General features: G+C 36.5%; 1 protein-coding gene across 8 annotated transcripts in view; it reads left to right on the top strand.

Annotated features, from left to right (window-relative positions):
* The window catches only part of AGFG1 (ArfGAP with FG repeats 1), a 77,452-nt gene that overhangs the window by 30,356 nt on the left and 25,255 nt on the right, over positions 1–21,841 (top strand). For all 8 annotated transcript variants that reach the window (XM_049768310.1, XM_049768309.1, XM_049768308.1 and 5 more), the window contains exons 3-5: positions 13,766–13,881; positions 18,161–18,323; positions 19,275–19,428. In XM_049768310.1, the coding sequence (XP_049624267.1) occupies positions 13,766–13,881; positions 18,161–18,323; positions 19,275–19,428 (433 nt within the window). The remainder of the gene's footprint in view (positions 1–13,765; positions 13,882–18,160; positions 18,324–19,274; positions 19,429–21,841) is intronic.

Raw genomic sequence — 21,841 nt, 5'->3', positions numbered from 1 at the left:
ATGGTCAATGCCCCCATCTTTTTTTTCCATCAGATATTTCACTAATTCATGTTCATTTTATGATTAAAAAAATCTCCAAACTAAAGAGGCTGGGTATCATTTGTCTCAAATTGAATGGTTTCTGTTTATCCCCAGAACTTGTCTCTTCAGTTTTCTCCAAACTCTACTTTTTCTTTAGTTTCACTTTTTTTCAATTCTAAACTTTACATTTGGCTCTTTCCTATATTTTCTCTGCTGAAAATTGCATTTTATTCTTTAACACATTTTCTTTTATGTTCTTGAAAATGCCAAATGCTTTAAAATCATTGTTTGCTAATTTAAAAATTTGGTCACACCTTGCTGTTTCTGTGCTCATCCAGGTATTGCACCTGGGTCAGCTCCACACAAGGCAAGTGCTTTATGCCTGTACTCTCTTCAGCCCTAATTTCAAAATCTTTATCCCAGATCTGTCTCCATCAATTGTTTTTTTCTTTTGGATATGAGCCACACATTTTCCTGATTGTGTGTGTGTGTGTGTTGTGTATGTGTTGCGTGTAAGGGGGTCATTGTACTCTAAATTTCCTCTTATACCACATTCCGTGTGTGTGTGTGTTGTGTGTGTTGTGTGTAAGGGGGTCATTGTACTCTAAATTTCCTCTTATACCACATTCCTTTTCTCTACTTCCAGTCCAGCTATTAGTTAGTTGACTCCTCTCCAGATTTTGCTTATTTCATGTAGTGTTCATATTCTTCTGTCATCCTAGTTACCTGTAAATGGATAGTTGGAGTAGTAGCTTCTTAAAATAATTGTGTATGTGTGAGGGAGGGTCGGAGTAGAGGGGTGTCCAGTATATGTTGGGTGGCAAGTTCTTTTAACCTGACCTATATTTTTAGTTCTTGGGTTATATTATTAGCAGCTACTAATACTCTGTACTTAAACCCATATGGGAATGTAACATGGTATTCCAACTTAGTGATTTTCCGTCTGTAATTTGGGGACCTGTGGAAGATCCAACTGTTTCATAGGACCCAAAATTTTTGATAAATCTGATTTGTTTTGCTTTTTTTACTCCCATTCTCATGAGTTTATAGTAAATTTTCTTGGTGCTACATACTTCATTAAAGCAGGTATTTATGAAGTTTGCAATTATTTAAGTCTGCTTTTCTTTTAGTAGTATACTTGTTTTAGAGGATATAGGTCAGTGATGGCTAACCTTTTTGAGCCCGAGTGCCCAAACTGCCACACAAAAACCAAAGAATTTTCTCAAAGTGCCAAGCATGTCAATTAAACCTTAATAACAAGATTTTAGTATCTAAACACACTTTATAAATTTTATAAATTTATTAATTGCGGACCTTCCTGAGTGCCAGCTGCAAGGCCTTTGCGTGCCACTGCTGGCACGCGTGCCATAGGTTCGCCATTGTGGATATAGGTTTTCCAAGCATTATTTACATGTTATTTTTAAAGTACATTAAAACTGATCATAAATATTAGTAGATACAGTGTACATAGCTTTTCTTTTTCTTTTTTGTTAATATTTTTTTGTGTTTTTTTTTTTGTTTGTTTGTTTTTGTTTTTTGTTGTTGTTTTGGTTTTTGGGTCATACCCGGCAGTGCTCATGGGTTGCTCCTGGCTCCACGCTCAGAAATCACTCTGGCAGGCTCGGGAGACCATATGGGACACCGGGATTCAAACTGATGACCTTCTGCATGAAAGGCAAACGCCTTACCTCCATGCTATCTTTCTCACCTCTTTTTTGTTAATTTTTTTTTTTTTTTAGGGGTTGGAAATAATATTTATTTCTTTTTTTTTTAATATAATTTTTATTTTGATTTTTTGTTAATTTTTATTGTGCTCAACTTTTCTTACTTTTAAAAGTAATGAATTAGTTCCAAAGTATCTTTTGGCATATCAGGGTTTTTGTTTTGTTTTAAGTAACTGTGAAATTTGATTTGATTTGTTGTGGTCACTTTCAGTTTTTGGTTATTTTGTTTTTGTTTTGGGGCCATACCAGATGGGGCTCAAAGGCTACAGCTCTCAGCGAAAAGGCTTGGAGATGGATAATAGATAGGGTCACTCCCAGTGGTACTTGGAGACACATGCAGTGTCAGGAATCAAACCCTGACCTCAGACTCTTGAGCTCTGCTTCAGACCCTGTTTATTCTGAAACTAAAATTGTTCTTTCCATTTAGACAATGAGGTAATCTGTTTGAAAACCTACATAAAACTTGCAAAGTTTGCATTTACTTAGAATGGCTTTGTTTGTCATTCTTTCTTTTTTACTGTGAGCCACCTTGTATTAATAGATGTTCAAAGAAAATATTTCTTCCTTACGTATTGCTTTGTATAGAATACGATACTGACTATCTTTACGTTAGAGCTTTTGTAAGAAATTTAAATTTTTTGGATGTCGGGCCACACTTGGTTGTGCTCGGGGCTTACACCTGGCAGGACTGAGGTGGTGGGTACATATGTGGCGCTGAAGATTGAACCTAGATTTTGTGATTTTAAGGAAAGCTTCTTATCTGCTGTACTGTATCTTTGGCATTCAGTTGCTTGTTTTGCTTTTGGGCCAATTGGTCACTTTCTCTTTTATTGGTGAAAGGTCATAGCCATAGTCAGCATAGTCAGTCTGGGGAATGCATGCCCTTTGTCAGTAGGACAAGAAGACTGGAGTGTGTCAGAACCAGTCACTGTCATAGAGCCTTGTCATGAAATAAACAATGAATGAGTATTATTCATTTAAGAATTCTTACAATACTATTAGATATCCTAAACTACCAATAATTTACACTTCTAGACGTCATGACATGTTCTTAACAATCAGTTCTAAAGAAAATATGATCTGATCATCTTGCCTATTCTACTGTTTTGCTTGGCTTCTTGTTTGCTTTAGTTAAAGCCTGGAAAATGTAAAAATATGGAAATTTGACTGGGAAGATAGCTCAAAGAAGTAGTGTTCATGTTTTGCATGCAGGATGTCCAGGTTAAATCTGCAGAAATCAGTCGTTTTGAACATGATACCCAAGTCATATATGACAGAAACTTGCAGATAAAGTAGACTGGGCAATGAAATAATATGCATTTTGTAGCAGAAGACGTGATCCTTTAGGAAGGACATTGAAATACTTGGATGAAATATTCATATAAATGTTAATTTCCTTATTTTATGCGGTGTGTGTGAGTGTGTGTGTGTGTGTGTGTGTGTGTGTGTGTGTGTGTATGTATGTGTGTCACACAGAAGTACTTAGGAGTACCTGAGGTTGTTCCTAGCAACAGTTTGCCTTATGATGGCTGATGGTTCATTGTAGGAACCTGTAGAAACACATCCAGCAGTGTGCAGGCTATGAAGTATCAGGTATCAAACTCAGAGTCTTGAAACAGCATATAAGTTGTCTCCTCAGCCCTTTTCATATTTTTAATCTTGATACAGTTACTGAATGTACTTAGTTTTAAAATATATATATATGTGTATGTATATATATATATATATTTTTTTTTTTTTAGGGCAGTAGGGCGTTTGCCTTGCAAGTGGCTGACCCAGGATGGATGTGGGTTTGATCTCTGGCATCCTAGATGGTCCCTCAAGCCAGAGCGATTTCTGAGTGCAGAACCAGAAATTCCTGAGCACTACTGAGTACCGCTGGGTGTGTCCCACCCAAAAATAAATAAAGTATAGATACCTAAGTGTTTTTTTATAAAAGAGTTGTGTCTTTAAATGCCATAGGAAATTACCTAAAAACAGAATGATTAAGCAAAAATAATAATATTTGAAGCTGGGTAAAGGGCATATTGCAATTTTGTCAATTTTGTAGGTTTTTTTTTAGCAATCATTTCACAGTTAATAAAATAGCAAAACTAAATTGGTTGCAGGTGAACAATTTGAAAAAGTGTTATTAATGGAAAGTACAGCATACTACATGTTGAACATTTAAGTATAAGTGCTTTATAGAATAAACTTTGATAGCTTTGATTAAAATGGAAAATTTTAAAAGAAAATTAAAGCCAGTACAGTTGTCTTTATCAATATTGGGTAATGTACATGTCCTTTAAGCTGAAAAAGTAGGATAGTTGATTGTATATTTTTTTAAATTGGTGCTCATTTGTGCTCATGTCTTACTCTTGGCTGTGCACTGAGGGATCACTGGTGCTGGGCTCTGGTGACCAGATCGGGTGCAGGGACTCAACTTGGGTCAGCCACATGCAAGACCAGTGTCTCCGCCTCCCTACATCACTTCAGTACTACGATTAACAATGTTGTGTGTGTTGGTTTTTTTTTTTAGCTTTCAAAATTTTACGCTTTTTTAAAAACTACTATAACTTCACTGATAAACTAAATTTACATTTATTCATTAGAGTTTACAAAATATATTTATGAATGAGCATGTTTAGGGAATTGGTGGGTGTTTACCAAGCACATTCCTTGCTTGAAGAAAGAAAGAGGAATGGCTCTCTGCCCTGGGAAAAATTATAAAACCAAACAAATGCAGCAGATTGAATCAGGAATGAACACCTAGCTTTATGCACCAGTGACCAAACACCCTCTCTTTTTAATCTCATAAGTTGATTTAAATCATAATCACTTGTACTAAGGCAGTATGTTGGGCCATGTGCACTCTGGGTAACACAATAAAAATGTATGAAGATAAACAAGAGCAGGGACTAGATAGAGTCTAAGATAGAAAAATGAATAAACTGCTTAAGGGGCAAGAAGATAGAAAGTTTAGGAAAAATATTCAGACTACTTACTTTCTATACAACTTCCTGTTTACAGCCCAGATACCCAGAGGTATTTGATTTATTTTCTTTGAAGTATTGCTGTATACTTCCCATAAACTTATTTTATCTGAGTTAGTGTGACAGAGTTTGATTCTTTGAGGATTATCCTAAATACAGTCTCATGTAACATTAGATATGTTAAATAAGTCATGGGAATGTGGTATGAAATGTGTAGTATCTATGTTAAGTGTTTGAAGCAGGGGTCCTCAAACTTTTTAAACAGGGGGCCAGTTCACTGTCCCTCAGATCATTGGAGGGACTGACTATAGTAAAAACAAAATTTATGAACGAATTCTTATTATGTACACTGCATAATCTTATTTTGCAATGAAGAAACAAAACAGATACAAATACAATATGTGGCCCGCGGGCCATAGTTTGAGGACCACTGAATTAGAGCTACTAGTCTCTGATGCCTGTAAGCACTTGAGACTTTTAATCATGAGCCAACTGCATTTAATTTCTCTGTATTCTAAATATTTACTACCACAATTTTTTCTTCGTTAGAGAAAACAGAGGCTAAATATTTATTAATGGAAGCTTAGGCTGGTACTTTTTTCTCCTTTCTTTTCTTTCTTTCTTTCTTTCTTTCTTTCTTTCTTTCTTTCTTTCTTTCTTTCTTTCTTTCTTTCTTTCTTTCTTTCTTTCTTTCTTTCTTTCTTTCTTTCTTTCTTTTTCTTCTTTTTTCTTTTTCTTTCTTTCTTTCTTTCTTTCTTTCTTTCTTTTTTCTTTTTCTTTCTTTCTTTCTTTCTTTTCTTTCTTTCTTTCTTTCTTTCTTTCTTTTCTTCTTTCTTTCTTTCTTTCTTTCTTCTTTCTTTCTTCTTTCTTTCTTTCTTCTTCTTCTTTCTTTTTTCTTTTCTTTCTTTCTTTCTTTCTTTCTTCTTTCTTTCTTTCTTTCTTCTTTCTTTCTTTCTTTCTTTCTTCTTCTTTCTTTCTTTCTTTCTTTCTTTCTTTCTTTCTTCTTTCTCTCTTTCTCTTTCTTTCTCTTCTTTCTCTTTCTCATCTCTCTTCTCTTTCTCTCTTTCTCTCTTTCTTTCTTTTTTTTTTGTGGATATGCTGGGGAAGGGAGAGAGAAAAGAAGGAAGACAGGGAAGGAGGAAAGAAAGGAGGTTTTTCTCCTTTATTTTCAACTGGATGTAAATGTATATTGGCTCTTAGCCCTCACTATTGTGCGGAATCTTCAGGAAAGATTTATGTTCATTTTGTGCCCACTTTATTTTTCCTCCTGACACAACCTGCAAACCAGACTTTTATTTATATTGTTCTACAAGCTGTCACTATTCTTGGTTGCTAGCTTGATGTGAGTCCATCTTTTATAGTTGGGAGTTGCAAACTTTTTTGTAAGTGATCAAATTGTGTATACTAGACTTTGTCGATCTCTTGCAACTATCCAACAAAACAAAGTTTAATAATAGACTTTTTTTTTGGGGGGGGGTCAGGAAAGGGTGTACAACCCTCAAGTGCTCAGGTCTAACTCACTACTCTGTACTCAGAGATCTCTCCTATCTCCTAGTAGGATTTTGAGGACCATATGTAGTAAAAGGATTTGAATCTGGCTTGCCCACATAATAAGGCAAACATCTTAACTGCTGTTCTGTTGCTCTGACCCTGATAATAGATTTTAAAGAAATTGGTAGTGATTGAGTTAAACATTTGCTATAAATACAGCCTAGAGATCTAGAGACTTAGCCTGTAGAGCTTTAATTTGCTAATATCTGCCCCATATATTAAATGAGAATTTGGATTGGTAAATTTATTATTTCTTTTATGAGTGATGAGCTAACTGTTCTGTGTCAGCATGTATGTTTGATTTAGAAGAATAGAAAGAAAGGTAATCTTATTACATATATATCAGGACAGATTGCTTTCACACATATTCCAGATAATTATTTAGATCCTTTTATGCACTGGGCACTAATTCAAATACGATAGTGGAAAATAAGCAGAATTTCCCATTTCCCTGGTTTTTTGTTTTTTGGGTTTTTTTTTGTTGCATTTTTGGGCCACACCTGGCACTGCTTGGGGGTTACTCCTGACTCTGTGCTCAGAAATTACTCTTGGTGGGCTTGGGAGATCATATAGGATGCCAGGGATGGAACCCGTGTCAGCCATGTAAGGCAAACGCCCTACCCCTGTGCTTTATCTCTCCAGGAGTCTCCTGTTTTCTGATCTGTACATTTATTTAGAGATTTTGAGGTGAAATAATTAATAAAAAATACTTTGTGATGTGTATCTGAGGTTCCATATGTAGTGATATTTCCTCTTGAGTTGGATAGATAGAAAAGACTTTCTAAGGAGAGCTTTGTGACTGGAAGAAATGATACAGAATGGATTTGAAGAATTAAAGTTTATAGGTTTTCAGGGGTTTACATAATAATCTTTCTGGTAGCAGTTTGTTACAAAGATAGCTTGTATGTTTAAGTTAAGTTTAACCTTTTTCCCTCATAAGTTCCCAGACATTATTTGGCCAGCTGCCCCCCTACAGAAAAAGATTACTCAGTGCCACCCTTCTGTCCCCAGTATTACTGTCCTCCTTGAAGGTGGTCAGACCCACTTTGGAAATGCTGCCCTAGATTAAATTTATGTTGATATTTCATGTTTGATATTCTTGTATCTGCTTCACACAGGTGCTCAGTCTGAGATGGACTTTGTGGGCTCCAGGGTAACCAACTGTATGGGATGCTGGAGATCGAACCTGGGTCAGCTCTGTGCAAGGCAATCACCCTCCTCTCTGTGCTATCAGTCCAGCCCCTCATAAGTTCTTTTCTACACTAGTATTGATCATTTTTCTGATTGCAATATTGGTCCATGAAATTCTAGATCTCATATTCACTTTATTCTTTATTCACTTTATACTATGTACTGATACTGTGTCATCTCTCAGACTTATTTCTTTTGGGGATTTTGGGCACCGTGGACAGTGCAGTGCTGAGAATTGAAACTGGGGCTTTCACTTGCCAAGCATGCACTCCAACCATTTGAGCTGTCTCTCTGTGCTCTACTTCTCAGGTTTTTAAGTTCAAACATTCCTCTATCTGACCACCTCTGCTTCTCTCTTCCAGCTCACTCCCTTTGATTTCTAACTCAAATAATTTAGAGCATACTATCAGAACTTAGAGTTTACTGATGTGAAACTTAATCATCATGCCTTTGTTTTATGTAACCTAGCTAAGATTCCATGGTCTTTCATAACTTCTCTTTAATCCCTGTCATTTTACCTGTTGAAACCAATGCTATATCTACCCTATGGGCCTAAATAGGCGGATGAGACTGGAGAAAAACATACAACTGTTCTGATTAGTTTTCCAGGATGAAACTGTCCCAGTATTTATTATCTGTCTAGTTAACTCACTCTCCTGTTTAAAAACCTTGGAAAAACCTCCTTTTTCAGGTTTTTTTTCTGGGTGGATTATATTAATGCAACAACAACAAACAAAATTAGTAGAGAAGCTCCCACTATCCTAGTAGAAATCTAGAAACATGAAAGAATGGTAGTAGATTAAAAGATTAAAGTGTGAGTGGGTCATCAGAACCATAGGTGATGATTTATTCGGTACTAGCACTCCTGAATGAATCTCGCTCAGTAATAGATTTAGTGGCTAAGTAAATTTGAAAAATCCGGAAAACTATAGTATATAAATGAAAGGAATTATTACCACCTGCTTTTTAGATTTTACTAATGTGTGGTTTTCACAGTAACCTGGAGTGCTGATATAAAACAAAGATTGCTGGGCACCAGCCATAGGCTTGTATTTCTAGGTCTCTGTTGACTGGAGATTTGCATTTTACAAGTTGTTAGTGATATTGTTGGTACAGGAAATTGTGGAATGGCATTCTTCCAGCTTCTTCACTTGAGTCAAAATCAAGCTGTCTATATTGGCAGGTATTAAGGAATTGAGGAATATAAAAACTGCTTTTGTTGGGTAGCACAGTCAGAAATGAGTTTATTAATAATATCAATGAGCTTTAATAGCGATCTAGCATAATTCAGAGTAGACCAAGTAGTTAAAAAATTTTTTTTTCTGGCAGTTTGGCCTATAAGCAGGAGCAGAACTACTAACAGTAAGTACAGAGCTTTGAGTGAACCTCAGGCTGCTTGTCATATACAAGTAGCCATCAAATAGTCATCAAATAGTTTGCCATCAAATAGTTTGTCTTTTTACCATGGTAACTGCTGGTAGCTTTAGGATGCTTTCACCCCATTTCCCTTTTATTTGTGTATGTTTATTATTATTCATGAGTTATTTTTAATTAATTAAACATGTATACAGTAATTGGTTTGCAATATAAAAACTATCATCAGTGTTCTGAATACATCTGTCAATTAGTGTTAATTTTTGACTTGGAAAATATGACTATTTACTATTATAAATTTAAAAATTACAAGCTTTTAGCCTTTCCTTCATGAACATAACTGTAAAGCCAGAGAACGTTCACAATCACATTTTGGTAGAAGTACTTAGGTATCCGTCTAGGATGATTCCTTTTAAAAAATAATCATTTCGGGGCCCGGAGAGATAGCACAGCAGCGTTTGCCTTGCAAGCAGCCGATCCAGGACCAAAGGTGGTTGGTTCGAATCCCGGTGTCCCATATGGTCCCCCGTGCCTGCCAGGAGCTATTTCTGAGCAGACAGCCAGGAGTAACCCCTGAGCATTGCCGGGTATGGCCCGAAAACCAAAAACAAAACAAACAAACAAACAAAAAAATCATTTCAGCACTGTGACTACAAAATTGTTCATAATTGAGTTTCAGTTATACAATGTACACCACCCTTCACCAGTGCACTTTCTCATCATTAATGCCCTCATTTTTCCTCCCATTCATCCCCCCACCTGTCCTGGGGCAGGCATTCTCTCTCTCTCTCTATCTCTCTCTCTCTCTCTCACTCTCTCTCTATCTCTCTCTATCTATCTCGCCTCTCTGTGTGCTCTCCTCTCTCTCTCTCTCTCTCTCTCTCTCTCTCTCTCTCTCTCTCTCTCCTCTCTCCTCTCTCTCCTCTCTCCTCTCCTTTTTGACTCTGGTTTGTGCTATTGTTTATGAAGGGGGTACCATGCATGTCACTTTATCCCCTTTCAGCACCCAGTTCTTGTCCAGAGTGATCAGTTCCAACTTCCATTGTCATAGTGAACCCTTCTTTACCCTAACTGCACTCATTGCTTTTTGTGAAAAGCTTTCTACTATGGACTGGTCCTCTTGTCCCTCATCTCTATGGTCTCTGGTTATATATTACCATACTGTCTTTAATCTTTCATATATCACAAATGAGTGGGATTATTCTGTTTATATCTCTCCCTCTGACTTATTTTACTCAGCATAATAATCTTCATATTCATCCATTTATAAGCAAATTTCATGACTTTTTCTTTCCTAACAGCTGCATAGTATTCCATTGTATAGATGTACCAGTTTCTTTAGCCAGCCACTCACCTGTTCTCATGTACTTAGGTTGTTTCTAGATTCCAGCTATTGTAAATAGTGTTGCAATGAACATAAGAATGCAAAGAGCTTTTCTGCATGGTGTTTTGCATTTCTAGGATGTATCTCTAGGAGTGGTATTGCTGCATCGTATGGGAGCTCAATTTCTACTTTTTTGAAGAATTTCCATATTATTTTCCAAAAAGACTAGACCAGTAGACATCCCTACTGGCAGTGAATGAAGAAGTCCAACTTTATCCTAGCATCTGTGCCAGCATTGGTTGTTCTTGATCTGTGATGTGTGCCAGTCTGGTGCAAGATGATTTCTCACTGTTGTTTTGAATCGCATCTCTAAAGATTAGTGATGTGGACCATTTTTTCATGTGCCTCTTGGCCATCTGTATTTCTTCTTTGAAGAAATGTCTGTTATTTCTTCCTCCCATTTTTGGGTGAGGTTGGACTTTTTTCTTCTTGCTAAGTTCTATCATTATCTTGTATATCATAGATAATAACCCCTTATCAGATGGGTATTGGGTGAATAGTTTCTCCCATTCCATGGTTAGCCTTATATCCTAGTCACTTTCTCTAGGATGACTCTTATGTGGCTCACTCTTTCTCTTTTTTGGTAGGGAGGTTTCACTGGCAATGCACAAGTGCTAGTCTGGGCTCTGTGCTTTGGGAGGTGATTACTTTTGGCAGTGCTGGAGAGCCTTGTGGTGCCAAGAGTTAAACCTAGGCCCACTGTATGCAGAACATTGTGCTCTAGTCAATTGTGATGTCTCTCAGGCCCTCATCTGCCTCTTTTCATTCATTCATTTATTACTTTTTTTTTTTTTGGTTTTGGGGTCACACCTGGCAGTGCTCAGGGGTTACTCCTGGCTCTATGCTCAGAAATCGCTCCTGGCAGGCTCAGGGGACCATATGGGATGCTGGGTTTCGAACCGCCAACCTTCTGCATGCAAGGCAAACGCCCTATCTCCATGCTATCTCTCCAGCCCCTCATCTGACTCTTTTTAAGTGGCAAAATATTTATTGGAGAAACAACACCTCTAACAGGATTTATAGTATTTCTGGCAATAACTTACCCTGGCAATAATTTACTTGTGCTTTGCTACTGAAATGCTTTTAAATGAGATTTTTTTTTTTACCTAGTCTTGGCCTCATTGTGTCAACTGTTAACTGCCTTAATGACTTTATAGTATCTGTACTGCAACCAGAGTAGGAGGTAGCTTTGAAGTATTCTTGGGGAATGACAGGATTGGAAAAAGGCAAGTTATTTTTCCTATTTAAAGAATTTGATCTTACCCATTACAGTGAGCAGTTAAGATTTTGAAGTTAAGATTCTGCTCTTCTCAGTTTTCAGGTCTCAGAAGTCACTGTGTTCTTCTTACAATGTCCTAATTTGTTACTCTTTAAATAGAATTTTTGGAATGTGGTAAATTATTTTTAGCTCTACTGAGGAATTGTTAATTGTAAAAGTATTAAACTGTGTGACTTGAAGAACTTGAGGTTTTTTTTCACCCCTTGGTCATGCTGGGAATGAAACCTAGAATCTCAAACATGCAAGGCAAGTGCCCTATTGCTGAGCCATATTCCTCATCCTTCTTTATGAGCTATTAGAATAACAACTTTATATATTTTATCTGAGTTATTTTAAGATCTTTTGTAATGGATCTACTGATTTGCTTTCATCACTAAAGTTAGAGTCATTGTACTTCTTTTTGGGAGAGAGGTTTGATTTCTCTCTGCATAATTATCCTGGGTCTTATTATATTATCATTATAGGTACTTTTGACAATTGTATCTTCCCTTATATTGCTGAATGATTTCCTATTTGCTTTGGGGGAGGGAGGGCCACACAGACATATACCTGACTCTGCTTGGGACTGTATGCAATGCCAGGAAATGAATTTTGTTGACCACATGCTAGGTAAGCACCTTAGCCCACTGTAAATTTTCAGGCCCTAATATCCTACATGGATATGCCAGAGTTTATACACTGTTCTGTTGATGGGCATTTAGGTTAAAGTACAGAATTGTTATCATTATTGATTCTGTGAATATTATAGTTTAAAACTGAGTGTAGACATGAATTTTTGTGTGTGTGTGTGTGTGTGGTTTTTGGGTCACACCCAGCAGTGCTCAGGGGTTATTCCTGGCTCCATGTTCAGAAATTGCTCCTGGCAGGCACGGGGGACCATATGGGATGCCGGGATTCGAACTGATGACCTTTTGCATGAAAGGCAAACGTCTTACCTCCAGGCTATCTCTCCAGCCCCAGTTTTTGTTTTTCTTACTAAATATTTACACATGGAATAACTGGGTCCTGTGGTAGGTATATATTTGACTTTCAAAAATCTGCCTGATGTCTTTTTTTGTTTGTTTGTTTGTTTTGTTTTGTTTTGGGTCACATCAGGCGGTGCTCAGGGGTTACTTCTGGCTGTCTGCTCAGAAATAGCTCCTGGCAGGCACGGGGGACCATATGGGACACTGGGATTCGAACCAACAATCTTTGGTCCTGGATCGGCTGCTTGCAAGGCAAACACCGCTATGCTATCTCTCCGGGCCCACCTGATGTCTTTTGAAGTGGTGGTTATCATGAGAATTTCAGTTCTGCATTCTTAGCTGCACATGATATATTCAGTCTTTGTCTTTTTAGCCATTCAAGTAGTATTTGTGGGTATTCATATAATTGACATTTCACTTAATTTGTATGTTCTCTGTATTGATGATGCGGGGCTGCATATCTTGGATAAACTGACTTTTATAATGTTGTTTTAAGAATTCTTTATATATTCAATATTTTATATATTTTAAGTTTTTTTGAATATTTTTTAATCAATTGATGGTTTTCCCTGTTCAGTATTGAGTTACTTGAAAAGTACAGCTTTTAATTCTGATGAATCCTCTCAATTCTTCAAATTTTCTTATTTCTCTTGATGCTCTTTGTGTCCTATTTGAATTGTGCATCATTTTACTGTTTTTTTATATTTCTAAAAAGTCTGTGGGATTCTATTTTGTTTTTGTTTTTGTTTTTTTTTTTAGCCAGACTGGTGGGGATAAGATAGGGAACAAGCATAAAGTTAGAGTTGTGTTTTCTTTCTCCTTAACTATAGTTGGACCATTAAAGTCCAAGTATCTTTTGTGTTTTTTTTGGTAGATTTTTTTTAACCCATTATGGATCTTTGAAATTGCTTTCTGTGGCCCTTTCTTTTTTAATGGATTGAGGGAATTGAGGTTCACAAAGGTTATTACTTCACTAGTATTTACATTTTTTTGAGCATTTTAGAATAGACCAAAATAAAGAACAGAAAAGAAAGAAACTCCATGTCTTCTCAAATACTATTTGACTGTTTTCCTAGGAAGTCCTATTTTCATGCTGATGCTGCTTAGATTTTACTGTGTAACTGTAAAATAGTAAAATAAGTTTAGTCCCTTCATTTGCTACTGCTTCAGTTTTGGTTGTGAAAAGTATCCTCATTGAAAGCAGTATTATTAATTAGGTAGTTTTCTAGAGGAATCATAATGTCCCTTAAAATTTCATTGAGGATGTTGAATTTAACACTTTTTTTTCTTAATTTTTCCCAAAGGTCTGTAAACAGATTTGGCTAGGATTATTTGATGATAGATCTTCAGCAATTCCAGACTTCAGGGATCCACAAAAAGTGAAAGAGTTTCTACAAGAAAAATATGAAAAGAAAAGATGGTGAGTGAATAGTTTTTATTTAGAGCTAAGGTGCCCCATATCATCTAAATTATGGCTTAGACATTAAGAAGAAAGGAATAAAAATGGCAGGTAGGTAGGTAGGAAGGAAGTAAGTAGGTAAGATAGATTCATTGTACTTTGACTTTTTTTATTGGTTTGATTTTCAAAATCATTCATTCTTTCTCTTATCTCATCTGGGCCTAGCAGCAACCTGGACCTTCTATTGCCAGGCCTTCCTACCCTTGAGAGAAAAGTCTGAGGTTCTTGCTTCTCTCATTCCATTTAACCAGTTTAATTCCTTTAGACATTTATGGTCCTACAAAGCTTTAAAAAAAAATTCTTGTTCACTTGACAAATGTTTATTACTGTCTATACTAAGCACTATAATAAAACTGCTGTGTAGTGTTTCATTCATTCAGTTGTATCCATCAGTAAATCTTTGCCCGTGGTAATATTCCTCTGACTACCAAAAATCATTCCATTGTCTGGTTAGAAAGGAAGCATTGTATATATACTCTTTTACTAGATCCTTCAGATGCTAGATTTTCTTAAAAAGAAATTAAAATAGGTGGAATATTATAATTAGTACTCTGCTAATTTGGGCTCTTAATTTTTAGCCATGCAATCAAAATATAAGCCAATTTGCTAAATTCAGTAATAAACTTGGTGGGGTAAAAGAGCTAGTTCAGTGGATAGGGCACTTACCTTAAGTGCAATTGATCTGTGTTTGATCCTCAACACTTTATATGGTTGAACTGAGCACTGCCAGGAGTGATTCTTTATTGCAGAGCCAGAAGTAAGCCCTGAGCACTGCCAGATGTACCAACATCCCCTCTATGCCTCAGAGCTTGGTGATGATGGTTTTTAAAAAATTTGTTTATAATAGCATGTGTTTTTTTCTGTAGTGGGATAGGGTGGGGTAGGGTGGGGTAGGTGGGTAATGATGATGAAGAGAATCACAACTAGACAATGAGTGATAAATGGGCTATTGTTTCTTTGAGTAGCTGCATTTTAACTTAGATAAGGGTATATATTAAAGCCTGCTTTAGCTCTCAAGGAATACTTGTGAATTACAGATGATGTATTTGATTTTCATTCTGAGTACATGAGAAAGAAACAGCTGTGATTTGCCTCTCCTGAGTTTTGTATTCTGTTGTTCTCTAGAAGAGACTGGTTTTTTGCAGGGCCTAATTAGCCATTGATCATTATTAAGCATCACTAGGTAGAACTCTACTCAACAAAAATTTTAGTACAATAAAGAAGAAAAACATCTTAAATGATAAACATCGGTACAAACACTACTTTTAAAGTAAGGGGGCCAAAGAGAGTACAGCAGGTAGGGCATTTCCCTTGCATTTGGCTGACCTGAGTTCAATTCCCAGATCCCCTTATGGTCCCTTGAGCCTAGCAGGAGTGATCCCTGATTGCAAAGCCAAGAGTAAGCTCTGAGCACAGCCAGTGTGGCTTCCCCAAAATAACTTAGACAAGTAGAAGTGTATGGTTGTCGTTGATCATTTTAGTTCTTAATTTCCTTGACCTTCTCCACCTCGTTTCTTTTGTATGGCTTTATCCTAGTACTTGATTTTCAAAATAAATATGTTGTGAAATTTATTTTTAACCAATATAAAATGAGACTTAGTAGAGATTCGAGTTCATGTGACTTCAACTAGCAAGAGAAAAATGTGTAAATAAGAGTTGATAAAATGAAACCATACACTTCCTCTCCATTTATTGTCATCATCATCATTTTAAAATAAATTAAGTAAAATAAAGTAATTTGCTCAAATTATAACCCACATAAAACACAGTAATAATTTATGATGTATTTTAATGTTCTGGGTAACTACAGTAATAACTGCAATAAATGATGGTAGGCGGGCGTAGGTAGTAGGTAGATAGGTGGGCATAGGTAGTAATGAACATTAAAAATGTACCGGACCTGTGCATTAAAAAAACCTTTGATCCGGTATATTTTTAATGTTCATTAAATGTATAGTATACACTATACACTAGGGAATCGTGCTGTGGATTTTAACCTGGTATATGTACTATGCTGTATCCCTAAACATTCTCACTGGAGGAACTGAAGAACAGTAAGGGATCTTTCAGCTAAAAAGATATTGAAAACTTCACACATTTTCAGATTCACTTCTAATATTTTATGGAAGTTTATTCTCTAAGTTTTTGGACCAAATGTTATTATCTGAATTTTTGTTTTGTTTTGTTTTGGTTTTCGGGTGATGCTCAGGGGTTACTCCTGGGTATGTGCTCATAAATTGCTCCTGGCTTGGGCGTCCATATGGGACGCCGGGGGATCGAACGGATGTCAGTCCTAGGCTAGCGCGGGCAAGGCAGATGCCTTAACGCTTGCACCACCACTCCGGCTCCTGGATTTTTTTTTTCTTTCTAAGATTTGACTGTACTCAAAAGATTTTTCTCAACCAGGCAAGCCAGATGATGGGAAAGTTAAACTTCCTGTAATCATTTTCATCCCACCCTTTCTCCCAGTACTGGTAAAAAGAACCTTTTAGGGCCTGATTGATATAGTACAACAGGGTGCTTGCATCACACAAGGCCAAAATCGAAGTTCAATTTCCAGTTTCTCTCTCAACTGACTCATGAGCACTGCCAGGAGTGATTCCTAAATGCAGAACTAGGAATAACTCCTGAGAAATGCCAAGTATGAGAGAAAAGGGTAGATAGATTATTGTGTTTATTATGTAATTGTATAATTAACCATACAAAGCCTACATCTAAATTCTTTCCTGTTTCTAAATCTGTTGTACAGTGAGTGTAAACTTACTTGTACCTCACAGCAACCATGTTCATTTTTAATGACAGAAAATCTGAGTCACAGCGTTGAAGTAGTTTGCCATAGGTATGGCTATTGAATGGAATTTGAACTTTGTCTGAATCATAGGTGCCCTTAACTTTTCTGTCTTCTTGTTCTTGTTTTTGAGCCACACCTATATTGCTCAGGGTTTAATCCTGGCTCTGTGTTGACAGATCACTCCTGGTGGGGCTTGGAGGCCATATGGGGTGCCAGGTCTGCACGCAAGGCAAGCATTTTATCCACTACTATATTCTCTAGTCAGCAAACTATTCTTTTTTTTTTTTTCCCTTATTTTTACCAACATGAAAGCGAATGGGGACGTTGGGGAATCAAAACCCAGAACATAAAGAAAAAGTTCTCGCATAATTCTAATTCTGGAGGTCAGCATTGTTAATACTTATGCATCGTATTCTTTTGCCCCTTTTATTTATTTTTTTCTCCTGTGAATCCTATATTTATACATTTCAAGACTTGTAAAATCTTAGGAAGCATTTTTTAATATCCAAAGGATAGCTCTAGTATTTTATGGATATTAGCGTAACTGGTTGAAATATTTTTTCCGTCATGGATGTTTGGCTTTTTGCTCAGTTTGCTGTGCTAACACATATGTATACCTGACTGCGCACACTTTTAGTCAGTAAATTTGTAAGGATAATTTTCTCTTAAGGATGTTCCAGGAAATATCAGGAAGTGGTGCTTCTGAGGCATAGAGTGTGTCTGTTTATGAGTTTTAATAGAACATAGCAAAATTAGTTAAGCTAGTACTTAACTTGAATATGAACGGTATGTTTATTGTTATTTTGTGTGTTTTTGTTTTTGAGTCACACATGGTGATGCACAGGGCTTATGCCTGCCTGACTCTGCACTCAGGAATCATGCCCTATTGACCCAGGGATTGAACCTGAGTCAGCCATATACATGGCAAATATTGTCCTGGAGGTACTAGCTTTCTAGTCCCTGAATGATATTTTTATTAAGTTGCAAGTATCTTCATTTTTGTGCCTGCCTTTTAAAAGCATTTTTGTCCAGTTTAAAATTCAGCTTTCATATTACCTTTTTAGTTAGGAAATAAGCCTTTATATTTTGGACTGTTAGCTACAAAATTATAAATATTTTCCCTTTTGTTTATAAATATTTTATGGCTCTTCAGTTTTAAGAAAAGTACAGTAGATTATTTGTTACTAGAAAGTATTATCTGTACTGATTATCTTAGAAAAATTCTACAAGTAATTGAAAGACATGATGTTTAGCTTTTGCTACCCTTTTTGTGAGAATATCAATGAAATATAATCTTCAACAATTATTTTAAAGTTGTTTTGAAATAAGATTAATCTTAAAATAGATTTGTACAAAAGTATAGTGAAGGTTATATGTTTTTAGTATGGTATATGGTATTCTCTATATATTTCTTTACTGCCTGTTTAATTTTTCATGTTGTTTTCATAGGTATGTTCCACCAGAACAAGCCAAAGTGGTGGCATCAGTTCATGCATCTATTTCAGGGTCCTCTGCCAGTAGCACAAGCAGTACACCTGAGGTCAAACCTTTGAAATCTCTTTTAGGAGATTCAGCACCAGCATTGCACTTAAATAAGGGCACACCTAATCAGGTGAGTAATCTCAGCCTTTGTGTCGGGGCTTAAGGAGGATTGAGTATCAAGAGTAAAAAAGATTACACTAGCATTACCTTGTTTGTCTTAGCTTTGTATCTTGATAGTAAGCACATAATGTGTTTAAGAGATTGCTCTGTTAATTCATTCCTTTGGAATTTGTATATTTCTATTCTTGTTCTCCAGAGCTTTGTGAAGATAGTAAAGGGAACACTGTCCTAGTTATCTTTATGCAGCTAGTAAAGGTTGAGGCTTTAGTGGCTGTCAGAGTTAGACAGTATATTTTATTGGATCACTGTGATATTCTATTGGAAAAAGATTTTCTCCGGCAGTAGAATTTCCCCGTTCTGTCTGATTGGGAAGCATGTACATCTCAGAAATGTAGGGTCTTTATATCATATACTTTATTCTTTAGGGGTAGAGCAACAGAGCCCATTCTTGGCATAGTGAGGCCTTGGGTTTGATCCCCAGCACCCTACCATTTTCCTGAAGAGTAGATGGTTTTAATAGTTTATTTGTGAGTTGGCACATAAGTTTGTACTTCTGCACTCAGGAACAGTTGATTGAGCTTGACAGATATATCATTGTGTGGCATTAGGGCATCTCTACACAAGAATGGTTCTAACCTATCTACTTGAATCATACATACTAGAGCATCTGAGTAAATTCTGTTTTCACAAAGATTTGAAAATGAAAGGCTAACTCAATTATGTTGTATCTCTTCAGAGTAGCTTTTGCTTTAGTCACAACTGTTGTAATTATAATTAGATATTTTTAATTAAAGTTGTTGAGATTAAGTTGGCAAATGAAAATTTTTGTTACTCAAAAAATATTAAAATATTCAAACTGCAATGGGAAATATAACAATTTCGAAACATGGAATCATGGTTATAATCTTGGGGAAGTGGAGTAGTGTTAAAATCAACTAGTGGTTATGACTTGTGGTTTTAGTCCCCTGTTGTAGGTCGCTCTCAAGGACAACCCCAGGAAAAGAAACAGTTTGACCTTTTAAGCGATCTGGGTTCAGACATCTTTGCTGCTCCAGCTCCTCAGTCAGCAGCTCCGGCCAATTTTGCTAACTTTGCACATTTCAACAGTCATGCAGGTACGTTTTTTTTTCCCCCAGCAGGTTTGGCCAGAAATATATATAATAAATCAAAAAATAAATGCTTAACACCAGATATTGATGTCATGTCTTTCCACAGGAAAATGTGGAGACTCTTACAGGAGACTGCAAAACTTTTATTTTTAAACATTTTTTATTATAAAAGGATCAGAATACATGTACTTAGCACTCATACATAGTTTAATTGTTATATTTATTATGGTACTCACTTTTTCCCCAATTTTTTTTTTTAATTTTGGGCCACACCCAGTGACACTCAGGGATTACTCCTGGCTATGCACTCAGAAATCAATCCTGGCTTGGGGGACCATATGGGACTCCAGGGGATCCAACCAAGATTTGTCTTGAGTCTTCTGTGTACAAGGCAAATGCTGTACCACTGTGCCATCGCTTGCCCCCCCTCCCCCGTTTTCCCCATATTTTGTAACAAATGGTACATTAGTTTATTCATAGATTTGTTTGTTTGTTTGTTTATTGGTCACACTCTGCGGCATTTAGGTTCCTCCTAGCTCGGGTGCGCTCAGAAATTATTCCTGGCAGGTTCAGTGGATCATATGGGATGCTGGGGATCGAACCTGGGTCAGTGCGTGTAGGGCAACCATTCTACCCACTGTGCTTATCCCATGGCTCCGTATTCTTAGATGTTTTATATGTGTCTATATGAGTGGGACTTTATTTTCTAAATGCATTGTAATTACTAGAGAAAAAGCAATAATATCCATTTCACTTTATGTACATGTATATGTAAATAGTTTATGCAAAATCAGGTTTTATAGAGATACAGACTTAATTGTTTATTATATTAGTTGGCTTTTGGTTTGGAAAAAGGTTTGAGGCACTTTTTAAAAAATATTTTTTGTGATCAAAGTGAATTACAAGTCTTTTACAATAATATTTAAGGTACATAGTGACAAAGAATTAGGGCCATTCCCACCACCAGTGTTGTCCTCCCTCCACCCCTGTTCCCAGCATGCATCCCATACCTCCTCCTTTTGCCCCTCGGACTGTTATTGTGAGAGGTCTTCTTTGTGTATAGCTTGCTGAAGATTGGGTATCGATTCTGGTGTTACTGACTTTGAGTTTGGTACTTAAGTCTGATCATTTTTTATTTCCACTCAATGTTCATATGACTGATTGTTCCAAGTATCATTCGTATTTCCCCCCCTCAAGTTATGAGGGAGAACAAGATATTCAAGTTCTGTTGAAAAAAGAAAAGAAAGAAGAGGAGGAAAAAAATGCTGGGGAGAATCCATCTAGAGGCTATAAATATTAGTTCAGAAGAAAGGGAAAAAACAAAAACAGAAATTAAAAAAACCAAAACAAAAACACGCAATGACCAAAAACACAGCAGCAAGCAACAACAACAACAACAACAAAAAACCCATCCCCAAAACCACAACCACAAGAAAAAAAAAGCACTCTACTTGATCCCTTTCTGCTGAAAATCATGTATCAAACTCAACAAGACCAGGGTGTGTAATGAAATTGTGCCCTGGATTTCACCCTCTGCAACAATATCTCAAAAGACAATGGGGAACCCTATATATTTCCTTTATATGTTTAATACCTCTATAATAATACATCTGAATCTGTTATCTCCCAAATTAAGGTAGCCTCTTACACCACTTCATCTTTCTTCAATTACTTTTTGTAAATATATTTTTATATATTTCCATTATTATATATATTTTTTCTTTATTTTGTTTTTTCCTTTTTCTCTCAAACTATACCTGTTTTGGTTCTGCTTGCTACAAAACCTTACAAGAAAAAGATTTGCCTGAGTTAAAAGCTCAGATCAAAATCAGGGCACAGAGATTGGGTAGCCTGACGTTCTTATGTGGCACCATTCCTTTTTGCAAAGAATACTAAAAATGAGGAAATATTATGTACAGAATCAAGTTCTTATCTACTAGGGATAAGAACTCAGATATTTTTTAATACAGGGCCACTTCCCACCCAGAACATGTGTCATGTGGACCCAACTTATACTTCATGAGATCAGACTGCAACCGTCCAATCTTGAGCCCTAGAGCCCAGACATAGATTCAGTTCCCTGCAACAGCACCAAGAACCAAACTACCCCTGGGGAACTCCTACTACCGCTCTATTACCAACTTCAGTTTTGGTATGACTTCCTGACAGGAAACGGCAACAACTTGATCTAAGAGCAGGTTGTCCTATCTAATCACCTAACTATCAGATGAAATCAGAAGATATGGTATCCTTTAATCTGTGCTAAAAACCAAAATCACTAACTACAGAAGACTGACTTTGACAAACATGACTGACAAAACTTATCTGGGGACCAAAAATAAAGACCCAGCCTAGGCTTCGTCCTAGGATCTGTGCAAAAACCAAGATCACCAGTTACAGAAGACTGATTACAACAGTG

This window comes from Suncus etruscus, chromosome 2 (assembly GCF_024139225.1).
Source record: "Suncus etruscus isolate mSunEtr1 chromosome 2, mSunEtr1.pri.cur, whole genome shotgun sequence".
NCBI classification, from domain to species: domain Eukaryota; kingdom Metazoa; phylum Chordata; class Mammalia; order Eulipotyphla; family Soricidae; genus Suncus; species Suncus etruscus.
The sequence above is the reverse complement of the archived record's forward strand: the minus strand, read 5'-3'. Positions and strand labels throughout refer to the sequence as shown.